The sequence below is a fragment of the Sorex araneus genome, chromosome 2 (genome assembly GCF_027595985.1).
Source record: "Sorex araneus isolate mSorAra2 chromosome 2, mSorAra2.pri, whole genome shotgun sequence".
NCBI classification, from domain to species: domain Eukaryota; kingdom Metazoa; phylum Chordata; class Mammalia; order Eulipotyphla; family Soricidae; genus Sorex; species Sorex araneus.
Window position 1 is genome coordinate 103,844,900 of NC_073303.1, and position 21,482 is coordinate 103,866,381.

At 56.3% G+C, this 21,482-nt stretch overlaps 1 protein-coding gene across 9 annotated transcripts in view; it reads left to right on the forward strand.

Moving 5' to 3' along the window:
• The window catches only part of MTSS1 (MTSS I-BAR domain containing 1), a 146,538-nt gene extending 125,675 nt beyond the window's left edge, over positions 1–20,863 (forward strand). Inside the window, exons 7-16 of one of the 9 annotated variants that reach the window (XM_055127071.1) lie at positions 5,559–5,716; positions 7,249–7,356; positions 9,440–9,537; positions 10,994–11,204; positions 14,559–14,678; positions 15,565–15,759; positions 16,685–16,858; positions 17,121–17,283; positions 17,944–18,297; positions 18,406–20,863. In XM_055127071.1, coding sequence (XP_054983046.1) covers positions 5,559–5,716; positions 7,249–7,356; positions 9,440–9,537; positions 10,994–11,204; positions 14,559–14,678; positions 15,565–15,759; positions 16,685–16,858; positions 17,121–17,283; positions 17,944–18,297; positions 18,406–18,644 — 1,820 coding nt within the window. In that variant the 3' untranslated portion in view covers positions 18,645–20,863. Of the gene's footprint in view, positions 1–5,558; positions 5,717–7,248; positions 7,357–9,439; positions 9,538–10,993; positions 11,205–14,558; positions 14,679–15,564; positions 15,760–16,684; positions 16,859–17,120; positions 17,284–17,943 lie in introns of all 9 variants that reach the window. The other 8 variants (XM_055127069.1, XM_055127068.1, XM_055127070.1 and 5 more) reach the window with 8 other exon arrangements.
• The last annotated feature ends 619 nt before the right edge of the window (positions 20,864–21,482 follow it).

Below are 21,482 nucleotides of genomic sequence, written 5' to 3' on the forward strand. Positions count from 1 at the left end.
ACCATCCCGCTCTGGGTGTGAGGAGGACGGGCCGGGCGCCTCCCCACCCAAGAGCCAGAGTCTGTGCAGCCCTCGGTGGGGCGCCTGGCTGCCCCTGCCCCCTGCTGCCCCCTGGACAGGCCGGTGCTGTGCCCACGTTCTGCCTGCAGAGGGCGTGCTGGAGGCTCTCCAGACTGCTCTTGGCCCAGGGAGCACCCGTGTCTCCTGGCTCCTGGGAGACCCCGGCCCGGTCTGAGAGGGCCTGAGGGCTGCGGGGGCCAGTCTGGATGGGCAAAGCTCAGCTTCCTCCACAGGCCTTGTTTTTGAAAAAGACCTTTTTATTTTGGGCCACACCCAGCTTCGCTCAGGGGTTCATTCCTGGGTCTGCATTCAGGAATCTCTCTGTGATGCGAGGGGGACCATAGGAGATGCTGGGAATCGAACCTGGGTCAGGGTACGTAGGCAGGCCCCTGCCCTCTACACTGTTGCTCTGGCCCCTCAACTAGGCCCCCCCCACTCCATCCTCCGATTTTTTTTTTTTTTTCAGTGCGATTTAGGCTACACCTGGCATGCTCAGGCGTCAACTCCTGGCTCCGCACTCAGGAATTACTCCTGGCGGACTCGGGGGACTGTATGGGATGCCAGGGCTCGAACCCAGGTTGGCTGTGTGCAAAGCAAACACCTTATCCGCTGCTCCCACCCCTCAGCTGGCCTTCTGATAGGGCTTCCTGGAAAGTTTCACCCCTGACCTCGTGTCCTGGGGGTGGGAGGATGTGGGCGAGAGAGGCCCCCGATGAAGGTCTCAGGCTTCTGAAAGAGAAAGTTACAGGGCCGCTGTGGCCCTTCCTAGCTCAGTGGCCCCGCAGGAGCCACTTCCGTGCATCCTTCCACCCCTCCGTCCCTCTGTCTGTGCAAGGAGGGCAGTCACTGGTGCCTTAGATCATTTCTGTGATGGGTGCAGACAGGGAAAGGCAGTGAAGACGTAAAGCCTTCATTTCACCCCAGGGCTTTGTTAGTTTTCCCTACTTGATGAAAACAAAAACTCCGCTGGGTCCTTCTTGGAGGGAAGGGAATGGGCTAAAGCTCTTTTGCATTGCCGTAGAGCTTTTTTCTTTCATTCATTTATTTTTATTTTTTGGGTCACACCCGGAGATGCACAGGGGTTACTCCTGCCTCATGCTCTCAGGAATTACTCCTGGCGGTGCTCGGGGTAATAGGGGATGCTAGGAATCGAACCTGGAAATCGGCTGCATGCAAGACAAACATCCTACCCACTGTGCTATCACTCCAGTCCCCCCCACCCCACCCCACCCCAGAGCATTTTTCTTTTGAGAGCACAATCTTGTCATTCCCCCAGCCCCCACTTCCGACCCGCACCCATTGGTTGGACGGAGTGACCAGTTCTGGCTTTGACCCCCAGAATTCTCCAAGACCTGGGCACTGACCGTAGGAAAAAGATCTCAAGACGGCTTAGATTCTGGCCAGCAAAGGTCACAAGCAGCTCTTGTGACAAACAGCTCCAGGAATTTTGTCTGGAAAGCCCATTTTGCAGACCACCCCCCCCCCCCCTCTCCCTGGCAGCTCAGCGGTCCTGGAATTCTCCTGGAATTCCCAGCGGCAGGCCGTTTAAGGACACGAAGGTGGAAGCCGGGAGTGAACCCAGGTCAGACGGTTCTCTCAGTGCCTCGTGCGTCTGCAGGTGTCTGGCGCCTGCTGTCAGGGTGCGTGAGCGAGAAGTCGCAGGACCCAACCCTTCTTGGTTGCTGTGTTCATGGGGCTCCGCTGGTCGGTCAGGGAGGCTGAGTCCGGGAAGCCGAGCACTGGGGAGGAAGCAGGCACCGAGCGAGGGGCCGGGAAGGAGAAGCATAAGCAGATTCTGTCCCCAAGTGAGAGAATCCTGCTCTTGTTCGGGAGGGAGGACTGTGGGTGAACAGGCGCGGGGTGGGGGGACCCTGGGTAGAGCCCGAGGCCTGAGGAGTGGAGGAAGGAGGGAGGGCAGGGGACAGGCTGGACGAGGACAGGCGGTGGTCAGTGATGTGGACAGGCAGTCCTACCCCGGGGGGACTGCCGGGGTAACCCAAGGGCAGTGAGGGGGTGCTTTGGGGCTGTTCCCTTAGAGGTAGATTTTGAGGGGTTGCTGTTTTTAGTTTCTGCTTTTCTGCAAAGGAGGCAGCACGGGGAATTCTGAGCTCCCCCGTGCACCCGGGGGAGACGTGTAGAGACGCTGCTCTGGGAAGCAGCGGGAGCCCTGAGAGGTGTCTGAAGCATTCTCAGTTTCCTAGGGGCTGCAGCGTGAGCACGGCGGGGAGGGCGTTTGCCTGGCACGCATCACACCCGGTTGGACCCCCGCCATCCCACACGGTCCCCTGAGCACTGCCAGGAGCGATTCCCGAGTGCAGAGGCAGGAGGAAGCCCTGAGCCTCGCCAGGTGTGGCTCCCAAACAAAGGAAAATCTCAATTCTTACTCTTCCTGCTATCGCAGTGGTTAATGTCGTTTGGGACCACAGCCAGGCTGTGTGCGGGGGCAGCCGCCAGGCCGACTCCCCCTGTCTACGGCACGTGATCATCTTTGGAAATCTGAGAGTAGGGGGGAAACTCTGTGTGGGGAACACGGGCCCCGGGAGGCCGAGGCCACGGCAGCTGTCCAGGTGAGAGACCACGATGGCCCTGGGAGGCGGAGGAAGCCGAAGTGACGCTGGCTGGAGTCCATCCACGGCAGCCGCAGGGCCAGGGCACAGCAGGCGGCAGCTCTGGGTATTTGATCGGCACCAATGCAGGCGCTGAACTCAGGGACCTAAATCACTTGTATCACTTGTCATCCCGTTGATCTTCAATTTGCTCGAGCGGGCGCCAGTAACGTCTCCATTTGCCCCTGTCGTGTGCTAGTGTAGCCCAATGGTATCTGCTCTCTCCAGGAACAGGAAGAGCCTCAGACGTTCATTCAGGGACTAAAATGATTCTTAAAAACCAGGGCACCCACCGGGGAGGCAGAATCCTGGTTTTCTTGGTGTCTTTTATTTTTTTCTTTTTAATATAAGTTGTGTTAGTGAATTTTAGAATGGGTACTGTATGTCAAGTTATGATTTCCCCTGGGTGGGAACATACCGTGGCTATAATTATAGCAGTCTTTACCTCATTTTTAGATTATTCTTGTTTTAGAATACTACCATTTGAAAATCTAATTGCTGCAGACTACATATTTAGAATGACTTTGCTATGATCATAGAATAATTTGAATTTTATTTACCAAATTAGATAACACTTGGCTTTGCTCACTTTGCTTTCCTGTGGGTGTGCTTTTAAAAGGCAGTTACCTTAGAAATCAAGACAGATATAAAACCTCCATTTTTTTCCTATTTATTACAATGATCGTCTGTTGTTTGTATTTGGTTCGGGAGCCACACCCGGCAGTGCTCAGGGCTTATTCTTGGCTCTGCACTCAAGGGTCACTCCTGGCAGTGAGTGGGGGACCATGTAGGATGCCCGGGATCAAACTCAGGTTGGCTTTGTGCAAGTCAAGTGCCAGGTGCCCTACATGCGGAAGTATCTCAGAGAAGCTGCTGTTGTGATCAAGATGCAGCCAACTGTGCTTGGTTGAGTGATGCACATTTGAATCTAGGATTCTCCCCCCCACCACACACACAACTCGGCTTGTGTCCCCTCCCCCATGAGGCAGACCCCTGGGGAGAAGGGACACGGGTCTCCTGCGGGTCCGGATGGAAGCTCACAGGCTTCTCCATTTAGGTGCAAACTTAGGACTTCCTCTCTGCTCCCAGGGGACCCCCCCTTGGCAATCTCGAAAGCCTTCTGGAGGGAAAGTCTGGAAGCCTGCCTCTGCTTCCAAGGGAAGCTTTCTGGGGTGCTAACAAGAAAGGGAAGGGGAGAACACACACACACACCCACACCCCATCCCCCTTATTGACTCTGTTCCTCCTATGACAGTTCTCTGTGATCCCCTTCCTCGGAGCCCCAAATGTCAGATGCATTCAGCGTTGTCCCTAAATGTCAGGCCTTTGCCAGCAGGCAGGGATGGGGACTCATCCCCTGGGCCCATGGCTGGGGGCAGGGGAGTGAGGGTATTAGAGGGGGGGCTGCTCCCTGAAGCAGGAGGAAGAGGGAGGTTGACCTTGATAATCCCGCAGGTTTCTTCCCCTAGCCCCCTTATGTTCTGTGTGTAAAATGATGACCCGCTGACTGAGGCACTTGCCTTGTTCATGTGTGATGTTGCACCGGGCAAGGGGCTGCAGAAGGCCACCCCCTGGCTGAGAGTGCAGAAATTCTCTGGTTGGGTAAGGGCGCATGGGCGCTGGGGAGCCCAGAGGGCAGCCTCCTGCCGGTCGCTGGGTCACTTACCTCCTTGTCCAGGGCCCTGGTGGGAGACAGTCTCTCCCCGGGGGCCCCCTCCGCCGGTGCAGTGACTCAGGAGTGGGTGCAGCTGTGTGCTAATAAAACTATGTGTAAAGGTGGTTGGTTATGCCACTTCTCAAGGCAGAGGTCGGCAGCCCGTCTCAGACCCTACAAACACGTTAGTGGACCTGGCCGCATCATTGCCAGGCTCGACCAGACACAGACCCCAATGCCAGAGATGTGACCCTGGTTGGCCTAGTTTTGTTACCAGGCTTGGGGTTTTGTTTTGTTTTGTTTTGTTTTGTTTGCTTTTTGGGTCACACCCAGCGATGCGCAGGGGTCACTCCTGGCTCATGCACTCAGGAATCACTCCTGGCGGTGCTCAGGGGACCATATGGGATGCTGGGAATCAAACCTGGGTCGCCCGTGTGCAAGGCAAACGCCCTACCCGCTGTGCTATCGCTCCAGCCCCTACCAGGCTTGTTTTATGGGAAGCACAGTCAGGAGAATCTGCCATGGAGTAGAACTAAGTGCCAAGCACTTCTACCCTTGTGGCTGGGAGAGCTGGTGCTTCACCACTTTTGTCTTTGTGGACCAAAAAAAGAGAAATGTCTTTGAGACAGGATGTGTGAATAGCTCATTCACCAGAGCCCCTGGTCCCCATTTTTGGAGACCCCCTCGGAACCGTGGCCCAGAGGCCCTCGCCGTGCGTGTCCCTTCTCCTGTCCAGAATATTCTCAAGGCGTCCGGCCGCTGTGTGCTGGGAATTCGTTGGCAGAAAGGGCGGTGGAGTTGTTTTCCAAGTCAGTGTCGGTGTGTACCACCGGAGGCTCACGCTGGGAAGCCGCATCGGACGGACTGGGTTATCAGAAACGATTACTGGTGCCCAGATTTTCTATTATATGTTAATTCGGTGCTGCCCGACAAAGCGCGGGACCGGAAGGAAGCTGCCAGCTGATGAGGACCACAATGCCTTTGGGCAGGACGGCAGCGCCTAAGGCATCGCCCCAGGAAGCCATCCTGGTCGCCAGCAGACGCACAGAGCCGTGCCCTTCAGAGTGGGCGGGTTCGGGGACAGCGGCCCCTGCGTCCGCGGTGGCTGTAAAGAAAGGCTTTACTTCCCTACGTGCTGGAAACCTGCGGCTCCCGCTCCAGCCAGGACGCCCCCGGGGACGAGGGACTCTGGCTCCGGAAGCTGGGGTTTCACGCCGGGCTTTTCTTGCGCGTTGCAGGGAGAGGCGATATCCAGCCGCAGCTGGACAGCGCGCTCCAGGACGTGAACGACAAGTACCTGCTGCTGGAGGAGACGGAGAAGCAGGCCGTGCGGAAGGCGCTCATCGAGGAGCGCGGCCGCTTCTGCGCCTTCATCTCCATGCTGCGGCCCGTGATCGTGAGTGTGCGGGGACAAGGGGGCAGGGGGGGTGCGAGTGCCAGCGGGTCCCAGCCGCTGTTCACAGGTCTCGGTCCTCCTCCGTCCCATGTCTTCCCAAGCCAAGAAGGCCTCGCCAGAGTGGCTCTCGGCATTGTGGGCCCCAGGCCTGCGGTGGTTCCCCTGGGAAACGGGGGAAAATGCAGATTCCCGAATATAAATCTCTGGCGGAGGGGGACCTGCTCGTCTGAGCTTGCGATAAGCATGTGGGGGGCTCAGGGGAGAGCTCAGAGGCCTGAAACACCCAGGCTGGCTTGCGTGAGACTCAGTTCCCTCCCTGGCACGGCCTGGCTGTGAGCATCATCAGGTTGGCCCCAGTGGTCCCCAGTATGGCCCGCCCCATGCCCTTGGGACAGGGATCAGGGGGGCCGGTTCCTAGGTCTCCTGGCATGGCTGGGGAGACTCTTCAGTGCCCTTTGGGTACCTCTGAGGCCCACTGGCCAATCTAAAGGCCCAGGGGTGACTGAAATGTACACGGGGAGATTCAGCTAGTCAGTTGGGATTTACTGTTTTCGGCAGGGTTGTGGGGAGAGCGGAAACAGCTGACAGTGCTCAGGGCTTACTCCCGGCTCTGCACTCAAGCATTGCTCCCGGCAGGGCTCAGGGGGTCAGTCAAACGAGGAATGACCACATGCAGAGCAAGAGCCTTCCTTAACCTCCATTGCACGCGACAACCCTGAGTTTCGTCCCTGGCACTCCATGCGGCCATCCGCACCTTCCAGAATGATCCCTGAGCTCAGAGTTAGGAGGAAGCCCTAAGCGCTGCCCCCAAACAAATAAACGAAGCGGCAGCACTACACTGAAAACATAGACAGGAGCAGAGGGGAAGCGCCCCCCGCTCCCTGCCCTCTGCCCTACATGCCCCTGGACGCGCTCCCGGGGCACGAAGTTCCCGTGGGTGGGTCGGTCCTGGCTGGGCCCACCCTCCCAGGCTGGCACTCAGGAAAGCGCTGGGCTTTCTTCCATTGTCCCCCAGCCTCTCTCACTCTCCACGGGTGACAAGGCAGAAAGGCAGGAGAGAAGCAAGCATTTTGCCTCAGCTGAACGCCCAGTGCAGTCACCACAGCAGAACAAGGGTGTCTCCAAATCCCTGATACACAGTGACCCGTGCCTTCGAGGAAGCTCACTGTGTGTGTGTGTGTCTGTGTCTGTGTCTGTGTCTGTGTCTGTGTGTATATGTGTTTGTGTATATGTTGGGGCCCCACCTGCCTCTGAGGTGCTCCGGGCTCAGTTCACTGGCTCTGCTCACTGTGTGTGTGTATGTGTGTGCACAAGCCACACCTGCCTCTGACAGTGCTCAGGGCTCACCCCGGCTCTGCACTCAGGGATCCCCCTGGGGTGCACACAGGTGGTGAGCTGGCAGAGCTCTCCTCCTCCCCTTTGCCCCAGGAGGGCTGGGCATGTCTGCAGCGAGACGCTATCTGGGCGTCTTCCCTGGGACGCTGAGGGTCAGGCAGCGGCACCACGGGGACACGTCCCTCCCTTCCCCTCAGGAGGAGGAAATCTCCATGCTGGGGGAGATCACGCACCTGCAGACCATCTCGGACGATCTGAAGAGCCTGACGATGGACCCTCACAAGCTGCCCTCCTCCAGCGAGCAGGTCAGTCGGGGGGGCGGGAAGGGGAGATGGGTGCCGGGACCAGCGGCCGCTGTGATCAGCTCCAGGTTCCCACTGTGTGGTGTGGTCACCACTAGCCTTGTCGGCGCGCCCCTGCCCATGGGCCAGACCCTGTTCTGGAATCTTCCACACACGTCCCTGCCTCCTCTACCCAGTACCCCTGCTTTATAGAAGAAGTCGCCAGGGTCGCTGTACCTGGTGAGCGGGAGACTGGGCCGATGGGGGACAGCACCCACGCCCTCGGCCACTGTCCACCCTCTGGAAATCAGCCCTCCCAAGGAGCAGGCCAGCAGTGTTTTGGGGGGACATTGTGAACCGCCGTTAGTCTAATTATGACTAAGGCATATGGGGGTCTCACCTTAGGGAAAAAAAAGATAGTGTTTAAAATTTTCTTTTGGAGGGAACGAGCAATAGTGCAGTGGGTAGGTTATCTGCTGGCACAGGGCCAACCTGGGTTGGAGCCCTGGCACCCCCCACGGCCCTGTAGGCACCACCAGGAGTAACTCCTGAATGCAGAGCCAGGAGTAGCCCCTGAGCAAAGCAGTTGTGACCCAAGAGGCAGAAAAAGAAAATTATCTTCTGGTTTGGGGGCTGCATTTAGCAGTGCTCAGGGCTGACTCCTGGCTCTGTGCTCAGGGAGCGCTCCTGGCAGGACTTTGGGGGCCATGTGGGGTATCAGGATCATTTGCGAGGCAAGTGGCCTACGCACTGTGCTATCACTCTGGCCCATATTTGTGGCTCTGGTGTTGAAAGGTACCGGCACCTGTGTGTCCAGAGCTGTGCATCCACGCTGGGAAATGACTTACTTTCTCTGGTCCTCAGCCTCGCATCCACTCTGAAGGCGTCTGCCGAGCCTCTGCTCTGTGAATGAAAAACGAACTCACTCAGGCGTCTCTGTTCAGCACGGCAGGCCAACGTGGAAATAACCATGAAAAGATGGGTTTGCCCTTAAGTCAGCTATTAAAGTACCTAAAATAGCCTGGAGCTGGGGAGATAAGACAGTGGCTAGGGTGCTCGCCTTGCATCCAGACTCAGTCCTGGCATCATGTATGTTCTTCCCGAGTCCCACCAGGGGTGATGCCAGAGCACAAGAGTCAGGAATAGCCCCACGGGCACTGCCAGGTGTGGCCCAATCCTGCCACCATGCCCTCCACCCCCCAAAACTCTCAAAATGTAGTATTTGACTTTCTCCTAGCCCAAAATGATGTGATGCTGTAATAGGCGTTAGGATTCTTTTTTTCTTTTTTTTAAAAATTGGATGACCATGAGATACAGTTACAAAGCTTTCATGTTTGAGCTTCGTTCATACAGTGATCAAATACCCATCCCTCCACCAGTGCCCATTTTCCACCAGCCAAATCCCCAGTATTCCTCCCCCCACATCCCAGCCCCTTCCCTGCCTGGGTGGCAGACAATTTCCACAATCTTTTCTCTCTACTTTGATTACATCCAATATTTAGACACCAGTCCCACCATTATTATTTGGAATTTTCCCGCCACCACTCAAACCTGCCGAAAAGGCAATGCTAGACAATTTGTTTTGCATTGCTTGTTACGAATAGCATATGATGTCGCGCGGCCGCAAGAGTGGCCGTACACTCCTGGAATTCTCGAATTTTAGATAATTAGGGTCTGGAGAGATCGCTGTAGTGAGCTGCTCGGTTCCGAGATTGGTTTGTGTGTCTCTGGATCGTGGCTGTTCAGGACCTTAATAACTAGCCGGGGTGCAGTTCATGGACATCATCTCAAGAGCCCCATGAGGGCGGGCGGGGGGCGGTGAGAGGGACCGGCTCCTCCCCCATCCTGTGAGGCCCGGTGTTTGCTGTTCCTGCTCCCTTGTACCTGGGCTTCTCGTTGGGTTCTGGAAGCTGGTGGCCGCCGGGATTCCCAGGGAGCAGGCGGAGGGACAGCACCTGCTCCCGTCTGAAGCAGCCCTGTGAAAGGGCCCATTGCAAAGTCCAGAGGCATCTCCGCAGCGGGCTGCTCGGCTCCGAGATTCGTGTATGTGTCTCTCGGTGTTAGGATTCTAACACGCTCTTTTGTCTCGCTGTCTCTGCCCCTCCAGGTGATTTTGGACTTGAAAGGCTCTGACTACAGTTGGTCCTACCAGACGCCTCCTTCCTCCCCGAGCACCACCATGTCTCGAAAGTCAAGTGTGTGCAGGTACGTGGAGCCGAGCTCCAGCCCCGCTGTCCCAGGCAGCCGTCTGCAGCCCTTGTAATGCCGCCTGTCGCCCAGGTCATGGCGAGATCGGCCATGTGCCGAGAGACCCCCCCCCCCCCCCCCCGCCCTTGCTGCATGCTGGCATTAAGCTTAAGGATCCGTGTGGAGGGCCGGAGAGCTGAGGACAGAGGCTCAGCCCTCACCTTGCAAGAGACTGACCCAGGTTCCATCCCTGGCACCCCAGATGGGTCCTGGAACTCTGCCAGGAGTGATCCCTGAGCACACAGCCAGGAATAAGCCCTGAACAAAAAACAAACCAACATCCCCAACCCCACTCCCCCCCCCCCAGAAAAAAAAATCCAGTTGGATCTGCTGGGTCTTTATAGGGTAACGCCAGCGGTTTGTGTCTTGTGTGTGATTCATTTCCCTCGAGTTGGGACAGTCCACACTGAGCTGGAGGCTGAGACCCCGTGAGGCTGCCTCCTGACCCTCTGCAGTTTCGGGCTGGTTTCATTTGGGGACCTAACCTGGCACGACGCAGAGCTCCTCCCGCCGCTGTGCGGGATCAAACCTGGGCCTCCCCCCTGCAGAGATGTGGGTTTGGTCAGCTCTGTGCCCTCCACTTGGTTACTTGCCATCACATGTGTGTGTGCGTGCGAGTATGAGTGCATATGAGTGTGTGTGTGTGTGTGTGTGTGTGAGAGAGAGAGAGAGAGAGAGAGAGAGAGAGAGAGAGAATGAAAGTGAATATGAGAATTTTTTTTTTTGCCTTCGTTTTTTAATTCTGGTAGCGCTTGCTCTTGTTCCTGGAGGACAGAGCTGCATGGGTGTCTTCTCAGAGCAGGGCCTCCCGGTACCCAGGGGCCTGGACCCTCCAGTGATCCCCCTGGGCCCGATGGCTCAGTGCCACAGCTCATTCCGCAGGTGTTTGCACCACCACCAAGCCTTGTGTGTCAAGCCTGCGTTCTCCCTCTTTGAACCCATATCTCGCCTGCCTGTGTCCTTGCTTGCTTTTCCTGCCCTAGAGAAGCCCCTGGTGTCTCTCTCTCTCTCTCTCCCTCTCTCCCCCCCCCCCTCTCCCTCTCCCCCTCTCCCCCTCTCCCTCACCCATTTTGGGTCACACCCAGAGATGCTCAGGGGTTAGTCCTGGCTTTGCACTCAAGGATTACTCCTGGCGGTGCTTGGAGGACCATATGGGATGCTGGGATTTGAACCCAGGTCGGCCACGTGCAAGTCAAATGCCCTCCCCGCTGTGCTATGGCTCCAGCCCCACCTGGTCTCTCTTGAACATACACCTTCTCTCCCTTCATGGCTCAGTAAGTTGGAGTAGAAACAGTCTTGCTCCACTAAAAAGACAGACAGACAGACAAGTGCACGAGTCCGCGCGTGGCCGGTCGGGGAGCTGACGCGTTTCTCCTGCCCCTCGGCTCCCTCCCTCCACGCTTGTCCCCTGCAGCAGCCTGAACAGTGTCACCAGCAGCGACTCGCGCTCCAGCGGCTCCCACTCGCATTCCCCCAGCTCGCACTACCGCTACCGCAGCTCCAACCTGGCCCAGCAGGCGCCCGTGCGGCTGTCCAGCGTGTCGTCACACGACTCGGGCTTCATATCGCAGGACGCCTTCCAGTCCAAGTCACCGTCCCCGATGCCGCCAGAGACGCCCAACCAGGTGAGGCTTTAAGGGGCAGCAGGGGGCCGGGGCCTGGGAGGGACCTGCCTGTGACATGAGAGCCCTCTGGGTCCGAGGTCTGCTTCAGAGACATCGCCCCGGGTACGAGAGCACGGCCGCTCAGGCGCTTGCCCTGCCTGCGGCCAATCTGCATTCGGTCCCCGGTATCCTGTATGGTCCCCTGAGCCCACCAGGAGTGGTCCTGGGTAACCCCAGACAGAGCCCAGCCAGGTGTGGTCCAAAAACAAAAGAGATATCACTCCTCCACCCACCCCCACTCCAAGCATGGAGTAACCCCTAGGTATCCCCTGAGCACCACCAAGCGTGGCCCCCGAGCAAACAAGGGAGCCAGAGCCCTAGTACAGCCTTGCACGTGGCTGACCCAAGTTCAATCCCTGGCGCCCCACATGGTGTCTCCCCAAGCACCACCAGGAGTCAGTCCTGAGTGCAGAGCCAGGAGTCAGCCCTGATCATTGCCAGCTGTAGCCCAAAACCAAACCCAAGCTTAGAGAGGAGGTGGCAACCCCCGCCCCAGCACAGAGGCCTGGGTTTGGAGCCTGTCTCACAGTTCACGGCTCTCTCCCTCCATAGCCAGGCTCCCAGAGGCCTCTGTGCCAGCCCGGCACGGGGCCGGCTTGCATGGGCAGCTGCAGAAGGATCCCTCCGCCTGCCTCTGGTTGGTGGAGAGCCTGCTTCTGGATTGAGTGTGCCCTGGAGCCCTTCCTCAGCCCGGCGCTCACAGGCTCCTGCTGGCAGTTTGTGTTGAGGAGGAGACTGAGTCTTCAGCGCGGGTGGCGAGATGTTGAGTCCCTTTACCCAGAGTTAAGCTAGAGGGGGCCGGGCCCAGCCCTGGCCACAGGTCTAGCCTGAGCAGAAATCAGCTGGGCTGGAGAGATAGCACAGCGGGTTGGGCACTTGCCTTGCATGCGTCTGACCCAGGTTCGATTCCCAGCATCCCACATGGTCCCCTGAGCACTGCTGGGAGTAATTCTTGGGTGCAGAGCTAGAAGTAGCCCGTAAGCACAGCCAGATGTGGCCCCCCAAAATAAAAAAGAAAACAGGTGCTGGACAGAGCATCATTTCTAGAACGCCCTTCCCCCTGTTCCCACTCTCCGCCTTTGGGCCCGTGCTGTGGGTTCACCTCAGCACTAGCCCTTGAGCAAGAACCAGCCCGGTGTCCGGGTGCCCCATAGCGCCACCTGCTGGAGGGAAGGTGGTAGCGCCCTCCCCTGGTGTGTTCTTGGGGGCTGACCAGGCTGGCCCCCACAGTCTCTTGTCTTATATACCCAGGCCTCTGTGTGCCTCAGTGTCTAACTGCCTGCTGTGTGCCAGGCTCCATCCTAGAGCGCCTACCCGGGTTACCTGTGTGGTCCTTTTCATGCAGTGGTGCAGAGAGAGTTTGGGTTACACACGCACACATGCACATGCACACACACACTGTTGTGGAAATGAGGGTTCAGAGTTGTACAGGCACAGGAGTGCAGGTTGGCAGTGGTGCAGAGAGAGTTTGGGTTTTACACACACACACACACACACACACACACAGAGTTGTGGAAATGAGGGCTCAGAGCCGTACAGGCACAGGAGTGCAGGTTGGCAGTGGTGCAGAGAGAGTTTGGGTTACACACACACACACACACACACACACTGCCGTGGAAATGAGGGCTCAGAATTTCACAGGCACAGGAGTGCAGGTTGGCAGTGGTGCAGAGAGTGTTTGGGTCACACGCACACACACACACACACACACACACACACTGTTGTGGAAATAAGGGCTCAGAGCTGTATAGGCACAGGAGTGCAGGTTGGCAGTGGTGCAGAGAGTTTGGGATACACACACACACACACACACACACTCTTGTGGAAATGAGGGCTCAGAGCCATACAGGCACAGGAGTGCAGGTTGGCAGTGGGGCCGGAGCCTTTCTGAGCTGCTCCCGCCTTGCGGGGAGCCCCTGGGGGAGTGCCCCAGGGAGTGGAAGCGTTGTTCCGGCACACGCCTAAACGTGCCGGCACCTGAGGCGGGTGAGCCCCGAGCTTCGGGCCTCAGCCCCCCTCTGGTGATGTTCAGTGTCCACCTGCTGGGGGCTCCTCTTCCTCCCTCCCTCCCCGGGAGAGTGAGTCAGCCGCAGGGGGAAACGGCGGGAGCCAGAGCTCCAGTCCAGCAGCGCTCACCCGGGCCGGGTGCTCTCCGCGCCCTGCCGCACGCAGCCCCCAGTGCCCGCCCGTGTGTCTTGCGAGCCGAGAGCGTGAATGGTCGGAGGGAAGCTGCGTTTCCTCCCTCGCCGGTGCTTCGGGTGTGCCGCTCTGCCCTGTGCGTTTGCTTCCTGGCTCTGCGGGGGTGCGCTGCTTCCGCTGTCTTGTCAGCCTCTGCCGGATCAGGCTGCGGTGTTTCTGCCTCCGGTCGGGTTGAGGGGAGCCAGCGGTGTCCTGACATCTGGAACCCAGAGGGGCGTGGGGCGTGGATGCTCACAGGCCCGGGTCGCTGCAGAATGTGAAAGGGGTCTCTGCACAGAGAGACACTGAGGACTCCCAAGTGGAGGGGAATGGCAGGAGCGCGCACGCGTTAGGGAGGCCGGCAGACAGCCTGCTCCTGGGGGTGGGAATGTGGGAATATAGATCTGGGAAGGGCAGCGTCTCCAGACCTCTCCGCTGAGTCACAAGGGGGCCCAGGGGCAGGATGAGGTCAGAGTCCTCCCGTGCTGCCCACAGGGCTCTGCAGATTGGGCCTTCACCCACGTGTGCAGACCCAAGCATGTTCCCGGTCAGGGTTCCCACCCCCTGGCCCTCCAGTGCCCCCGTGGCAAGAGGGTTTTAAAACAGACCCTACTAAGTGGAAGATACACAAGGTGCGTTTCCTGAGTCGACCTCTTCCCCCCACACCCCAGCTCTCCCTTGATGGGGGACTCCTCCCTCCTGGGGCAGTGCTGCACTGCCCACAGGGCTTCACTGCCCATCTCCCCACGCAAAGCTGCCTGGTGAGAAGGCTGGGACCTGGAGGTGGCGACAGACTCTGGGAGCTGATGGTTGAGCCCATGGGCCAGGTCAGGGAGTTCCAGCTACTCCGGAGATGCAGCCCCTCTCTCCCCCGCCGTGGGGCCATGGGGGTGCAGACTCGCCACTGCTGCTCCGGGGCTTGAATTCCTCTTGTGGTTGCAGGAAAATAACCCTAACTCTTTGCTTCTCTCGTCCTTCCCTCCTCTGTGTCTGTCTGTCTGTCTCTGTGCATGCTCTGCCTTCTCTTTATTTTTTAACTGACTGTTATCTTTTTGCTGGTGTGTGGTCTGGATTATTCTGTCGGTCCCCCCACCCATGTGGTCGTCCCGCCCACCCGCCCGCCCCCTTCTGCTGCAGAACTCGTCCAGCTCGGCCTCCTCCGAAGCCTCTGAAACCTGCCAGTCTGTGAGCGAGTGCAGCTCGCCCACCTCAGTCAGCTCAGGCTCCACCATGGGCGCCTGGGTGTCCACGGAGAAGGTGACCGGCCACGGGGCGGGTCCTTGGCTGAGGCCTCGCCCTGCTCCCCCCTCCCCCCCACACACACATCAGGGAGCCGGACACGCAGGTGACACAGGGGCGCCCCCTGGCAGCCAGAGAGGGAAGGACAAGCAAGGCTAAGGGGGTTTTCTGAAAATCAGCACCCAGATCTTGCCGTGGGTCCCCAGAGGGGAGAGGAAAGGCTATGGGGAACTCGGAGTGTGAAAGCTGCTTCCAGAAGAGTGTCTGTGCCCCTCCCTCCGTCCCTCCCCTCCCGAGCACCCCACCTACTGTGGCCTCCCTGTCATACTGTTGGATGGGACATTTCCCCACGGCACAGGCTGTGCCATTCATTTATTTATTTATTTATTTATTTATTTATTTATTTATTTATTTATTTATTTATTTATTTATTTTTGCTGGGGGGGGGGTGCTTCAGTTTGCAAACCTCCCCGTTCATTTCGATGCGGTTTCTGCTCCCAAACAATGCGATGATTTTGGAAATCTCCAGTGTTAACAGATTTGCTCGGAAGATATGCTTTAGGGATGGAAACATTTGCAATCAGGGGGGTGAGGGGGACTCCGTCACCGTGAAATGATGATGATACATTCAGTCTTAACATCATGCAGACCAGACCCATGACGGAGGAAGCCTGGTCAGCCCTCAGACACTTATGAACCTGACGGGCTCCGGATTCGGTGCCACGTGGCTACACCGAGTAGGGCCCTGGGAGCAGCAGAGCCCGTGTCTGTTTTATTTATTTGTGAATGCGCTGTCCCCCACCCCTGGAATGTCAATGCCATCTTGTTACCTCCACAATCATCCTGTTATATTAATTTTTTTTCCCTTTCCTCCCCTCCTTTTTTTTTTTTTGTTTGTTTCCAGTTGTCTAATGGGTTTTCTCACTGTAGTCTATCAAGTGAGTCCCATGTAGGGCCCATGGGGGCGAGCCTTTTCCCTCATTGCCTGCCTGCCTCCCGCCTGCTCCCTCGGGTCAGCTCTGTCCACCTTCCAGACTACGCTCATTATTACACCATTGGGCCCGGCATGTTCCCGTCATCTCAGATCCCTAGCTGGAAGGTTTGTGTCTTCTCTTCCCTCCCCCTCACCTCTCCCGGCCTCTGTGCTCACCCTCTTCTGTCCCACGGCCCTTGACCTCAGCCCCCTTTCACACTCTGCCTTCTTCCCCATAACACCTCTCCCAGGCAGCCCCCCCCCCCCCCCCCCGGCGGGGAGCCCAGAAGTGGAGGGGCCGAGGAGACCGTGGTCGCGGCACTGCAGGGGCATCCGGCCAGCTTGGACGAGTGCCACTGTCTCCCCTCCCGGGGACTGGGCCTTGTTCATGGATCCGTAACCCAAAAGATCGTTGGGCGGGTGGCTTGTTTGCATATCAGATGCAGACGTCTCGGACCTCTCGCGTTGGGATGGTCTCATCTTCCAATATTTGCTTTATTATCAAAGCAGAGCCTGGGGCTGTCGTGGGGGGCGCTCATCTGAAGAGCAGGCCCCAGGCTGCAGCCTTCCTCCACAGCTGGGCTGAGGGGCCTCAGCCTTTCTAATGACCCTGAGGCCTTGCCTTCCTCTGGGATCCCCTCCCAACCATCTCAATTTTGCCCCCTGTGGTTGAAGGTCCTGTAGCGCCCCCTGGTGGCCACTGCAGTCCAGTTGTAGACCTTGGGTTGGAGAGCAGGGGAGGAGGAGGGGGCAACCCCACATCTGTGCTCCCCATTGGCTGCTGCCTCCAGACCTCTTAGACAGTTGGTCACCCCCGAGATGACTCTTAAGCAGAGCCCCCCCGGCCCCCCCCCAGGCTGCCACCTGGGTGTTCAGATAGGCAGAAGGGGTGTTTCCCAGGGAGCCCCCCGGGAGTTTCCTCTGGGGCCAGAGAAGGGGCTGCTAGCCTGAACTGCCCACCCCCAGGGGCCCCACTGCCTTAGAGGGAAGGGGGCAGCAGCCTGGAGGGCAGCCGCTCCTGCGGGCGCCTGACTTCACTTGCTCTGCTCAGGACTGGGCCAAGCCAGGACCTTACGATCAGCCCCTGGTGAACACCCTCCAGCGGCGTAAGGAGAAGCGGGAGGCGGACCCCAGCGCGGGAGGACCCCCGGCGGCGGGCGGCGCCCCAGCCCCCGGCGAGGACTCGCAGAGACCCCGGAGCATGACGGTGTCAGCAGCCGCCAGGGTAACGTGCCTATTTTCTGTGGGCGCCGGGGTCCCCTTTAGGATAAATAACCCTGCGCTGCGGCCAGCGTTTGGAAAGGTTCCCCGCTGGGGGACAGCCAGGTGGGGATCAAGACACCTAGAACCTTCTAGAGCCTGGGGAAGACCCAAGCCAGCAGCCAGCCTGCGGGCCCACAGGTCACAGGAGCAGCTCGGGAGGACCCCCGGCCGGGAGGCTCGGGTGACTCACGGCCCCGGTGGCTGATGTCTTGCCCCTCCTGCAGCCCGGTGAGGACATGGAGGCCTGTGAGGAACTGGCACTGGCCCTGGCCCGGGGCCTGCAGCTGGACACACAGAGGAGCAGCCGGGACTCGCTGCAGTGCTCCAGTGGCTACAGCACGCAGACCACCACCCCGTGCTGCTCCGAGGACACCATCCCCTCCCAAGGTAGGGGGGCTCCTTCCTGCTGGGGTGGGGCGGCTGAGACCGAGACCCAGGGTCTTCACCACCACAGGGGAGCATTGGCAGATGGGCTGCAGAACCATTGCAGTCTCTGACCAGGTGCAGGACATCCGGTCTCTGGGTTTGTGGGGAGGTGGGCATGGACAGAAGCAGCCGGAATCCAGCAGCCACTCGCCAGAGGACAGGGCGGTGCCAGGGAGAATGACAACAGTGACTTCATTCTAGGGCTCTGTGTCGCATGCATGCAGCACATGCATGGCGTGTGTCTGTTTAAGTTTGTTCTCTCCTTCAGTCTGGAGAACCGCTCGTGGTATTCCTCACCCCACCTTACGTGTGTCCGCTGGGCCTTTGTGGGTCGCACAGATCCACGTAATGAGAGAACGTTTGAGCCAAAGGTCTGTGAAGACTGAGCTCTTGGTGGGGGCCAGAGTGATACAGGGCCCGCAGTAAGGCACTTGCTTTGCAAGTCATCGATCCTGGTTCAAGCCCCGGCACCCCGCACGGTCTCCTGAGCCCCGTCAGGAGTGCTCCCTGAGACACGTGTAGTCACACACTGAGCACTGCTGAGTGTGGCCCGAAAACCAGATCAGAACCCACAAAAGCAAAGGGCTGCCATGGCGGGTTCTGATCCGTCCCTTTGCTCAGTTTCAGATTATGACTATTTCTCCGTGAGTGGGGAGCAGGAGGCTGAACAGCAGGAGTTTGACAAGTCCTCCACCATCCCGAGAAACAGTGACATCAGTCAGTCCTACCGACGGATGTTCCAGGCCAAGCGCCCGGCCTCCACCGCGGGCCTCCCCACCACCCTCGGACCCACTATGGTCACACCCGGGGTTGCCACCATCCGACGGACCCCTTCCACCAAGCCTTCGGTCCGCCGGGGCACCATCGGCGCTGGTCCCATCCCCATCAAGACCCCCGTGATCCCGGTCAAGACCCCAACTGTCCCAGACCTCCCTGGGATGCTGCCTGCTCCCCCAGATGGGCCAGAGGAGCGGGGTGAGCACAGCCCCGAGTCTCCACCGGGGGGTGAGGGCGCCCAGGGTGCCACCAGCATGCCACCTCCTCTGTGGAGTGGTCACGCCGCCCGCAACCCTCTCCTCCCAGGCCCAAAGCCGAGTATCCCCGAGGAGCACAGACAGGTGATTCCAGAAAGCGAGGCCGAAGACCAGGAGAGGGATCCCTCAAGTGCCAGCGTGTCCCCGGGCCAGATGCCAGAGGGCGACCCTGCCGAGCTGAGTCCCCGAGAGAGCCCGCAAGGAGAAGACATGCTGAACGCCATCCGCAGGGGCGTGAAACTCAAGAAGACCCTGACAAACGACCGCTCCGCCCCTCGCTTCTTCTAGGTGCTTAGGCTCCCGAGAAACATGGCCCGGTGGGGAGCGAACCGTTTAATTAATACCGCCTAATTGGTCTCGATCCATTCCACTCTAAAATCAAATGAGATTTTGTAGGCAACTCAGAATTCAGCTCTTTTGAAAGTACGCTACCCTTTTAGATAGGGAACCGGAAAAGCGAGAGCAGCTTCTCTAAACCAAGACAAACCTTGATCTTTTCATTTGTAAATACTGACAATTTTTCTTTGTGCACAGTTTAATCTTAGTTATTTTTTTTCCCCCTTTTGATTTTTTTTTTTCTGAAGGTGCCAAATCCATTTAACTTTTTTACAAGTCTTTGTAAGATTTTAAATGCATAAGGGGTTGGGGGGAGGTCGGGGCAGGGGAGCCACGAAGTAGTTAATTTCCGAAAAAAAAAAAAAAAAAGGTAACTATACTTGTTTTTCTCTTCTTTTCTGTAAGCTTTTGTAGATGCACTGTAGGCGTCCGGCTTTGAAGCAAATTCAAGTTCTTTTCATGTACAATGGATAAGGGTTGAAATTTCAGATAATATGATTCTGGATGAAAGGAGCAGGAGTAACAGTTGATAAGCAATATTCAGAGTGAAGGAAAGCTGGCATTGGGAGGGATTGGGGGGAGGGCCGTGGGAGGGGCACGCTGTCCGCATAGCCAATCCTGTTACATTTAAGAGTAGCCACGTAGCCACGTAGGTTGAATTCTAATAGCTTCCTGGTAAATGCATCCGAATAAGCCATACTGGATTGCAGTGTTTGTTTCTGTAGGGTGTAAGCACTTCCTTTCTCCCTTCATCTGGACTGCACACAGCGCCCGCCTCCAGCCCCGTGCATGTACCCGGAGAACCCCCCCACCCCGCCCCACGTTTTAGTTTGTTGTATCCATCGAATCTGAGTACATCCATCCAAATGGGTAAGGCAGTTTTTAAAATGTACACACTTATAAAAAAAAAATGATAGCAGGGAATTCTTAAAATATAGTAAATGCCTTTTACTTAATTGTGCCCAGCAGGCTGGGTGCATTGAAAAGCCCAAATATTTTGAAGAAAAAAAAAAAAAAACTCAAGCAAATATAACAAAGGTAACCAGCATGGAGTCTAGCAACTTGCCAATGTGTTTACCGATCTTGGGGCTTGTTTTTCTTCTTTTCACTAAATGGCAGTTTATTGACTCCATACTGAACATTGGAGATGATTTATTTATTATCACCAGGAATCTCACGATACTTACAGTCCCCTCCCTTATTTTTCTTCCCCTTGGTGTTCTAGGCAATTCTGGAATGGATTTGCCTTTTTAAGTGAAAACTAAATTTGTTACAATGCCCATCTCCCCTAAAGCCAACAGGTTTGTAGCCTTCTGGGTGCCCCCCCACCTGGAGACGGTCTGCCCAGCAGTCAGGTACCTTGCAAGTTCCTTGACTGACTCAAGAACAGGGTGGCGGGTCCCCAGGACCCTGCATATTGCTGTTGGCTCTGATCTTCAGTTCCGTCACCTTATGCTTTAATACATAACTGCATTGGATGTGAGTAAATGCACCTGTATAGTCATTCTCTGTAGTAACACTTAACACGGCTGTGATCGCTCAAGACCATTCTATGTTACGGCTTTAACAGCGAAGGCATGATTATTAGAAACTTAAGCTTTTTTTTTTTCCTTTTGAAAAACAAGCTCCTTTTACAATATAAGCAACAGTAGTGCCTGTGGTTTAGCCCACCAATCTTGATGACTTTGATGACTAAAAAAGTAGCTGATGCATTGTGCATATGATGCTTGAAATGGTTTTTTGCAAAAGCAGAAATCACTGCAAGGTAATTACAATAGATAAAAGTGGTATTTTAAAACTTTTGAGATAAATGGATGTAACTGTACTTTGGTACAGCTTTTCACTTGTTTAGTTCTTAAACGTTAGTATAATCTGAATAAATTTAATATAAAATGTTGCCAAATTCAGTGTAGAAAGAATGTGACGAGACACCTTGGGTAGTTCTGTTTGTGTTTTTGCATATTGTAAAAGCAGTGTCACAGCTGAGAATAAAGAAATCCTTTCTAAAGGTAAATTATTGTGGTTTAGTTGCTAGTTTGTACTGAGAGTTGACCTCTCCCTGTGCAGTTTTTTTGTTCTAAACCTGTATAAATAACAGTTGTGTAATGTGTCTCCCTTCTACCTTGTAACAATTGCTTCAACCTACATTATAAATAAAGAACCACTAGGAAAAAAAAATTCTGCATTCCAAGTTTCATTAAAATTCCGTTGTGGGCAGAGATAGTAGAGGAGATAGGATGCTTGTCTTGTGCACGCCTGACCTAGGTATGATTCCTGGCACCATGTATGGTTCTCTGGGAGCAGACCTGAGCACTGCTGGGTGTGACCAAGAAAAAATTAAATTCATGGGGCCGGAGCTAAAGTACAGAGGGCAGGGCGCTTGCTTTACACGTAGCTGACCCAGATTCAATTCTTGGATCCCATGTGGTCCAAGCATCGCCAGGCGTGATTCCTGAGTGCAGAGCCAGGATTAACCCCAAGTCGCACTGGACGTGCACACATTCCGACCCCAAGGGGGCGAGGGAGGACAAACCATATTCAGTTGAGCTTATAAGATGGAATGTAATGGAGCTTCCTTGGAAAACAGACAAAACATTTCTATGATGATTATTATTACCCTGAAGGGCCCTAGGTTATTAACTATATTGTCAATCAAAGTTATTGACTATGTTGGGGGCAGTAATGTTAAAGGTGGCTTTCCCTTCTAGAGAAACATCTTCAAAACAGTTACACTATAGCCCCCCCTTGGTTCTCAAATTATTTCAGCTATTGTTAGAAAAAGTAAAGCTG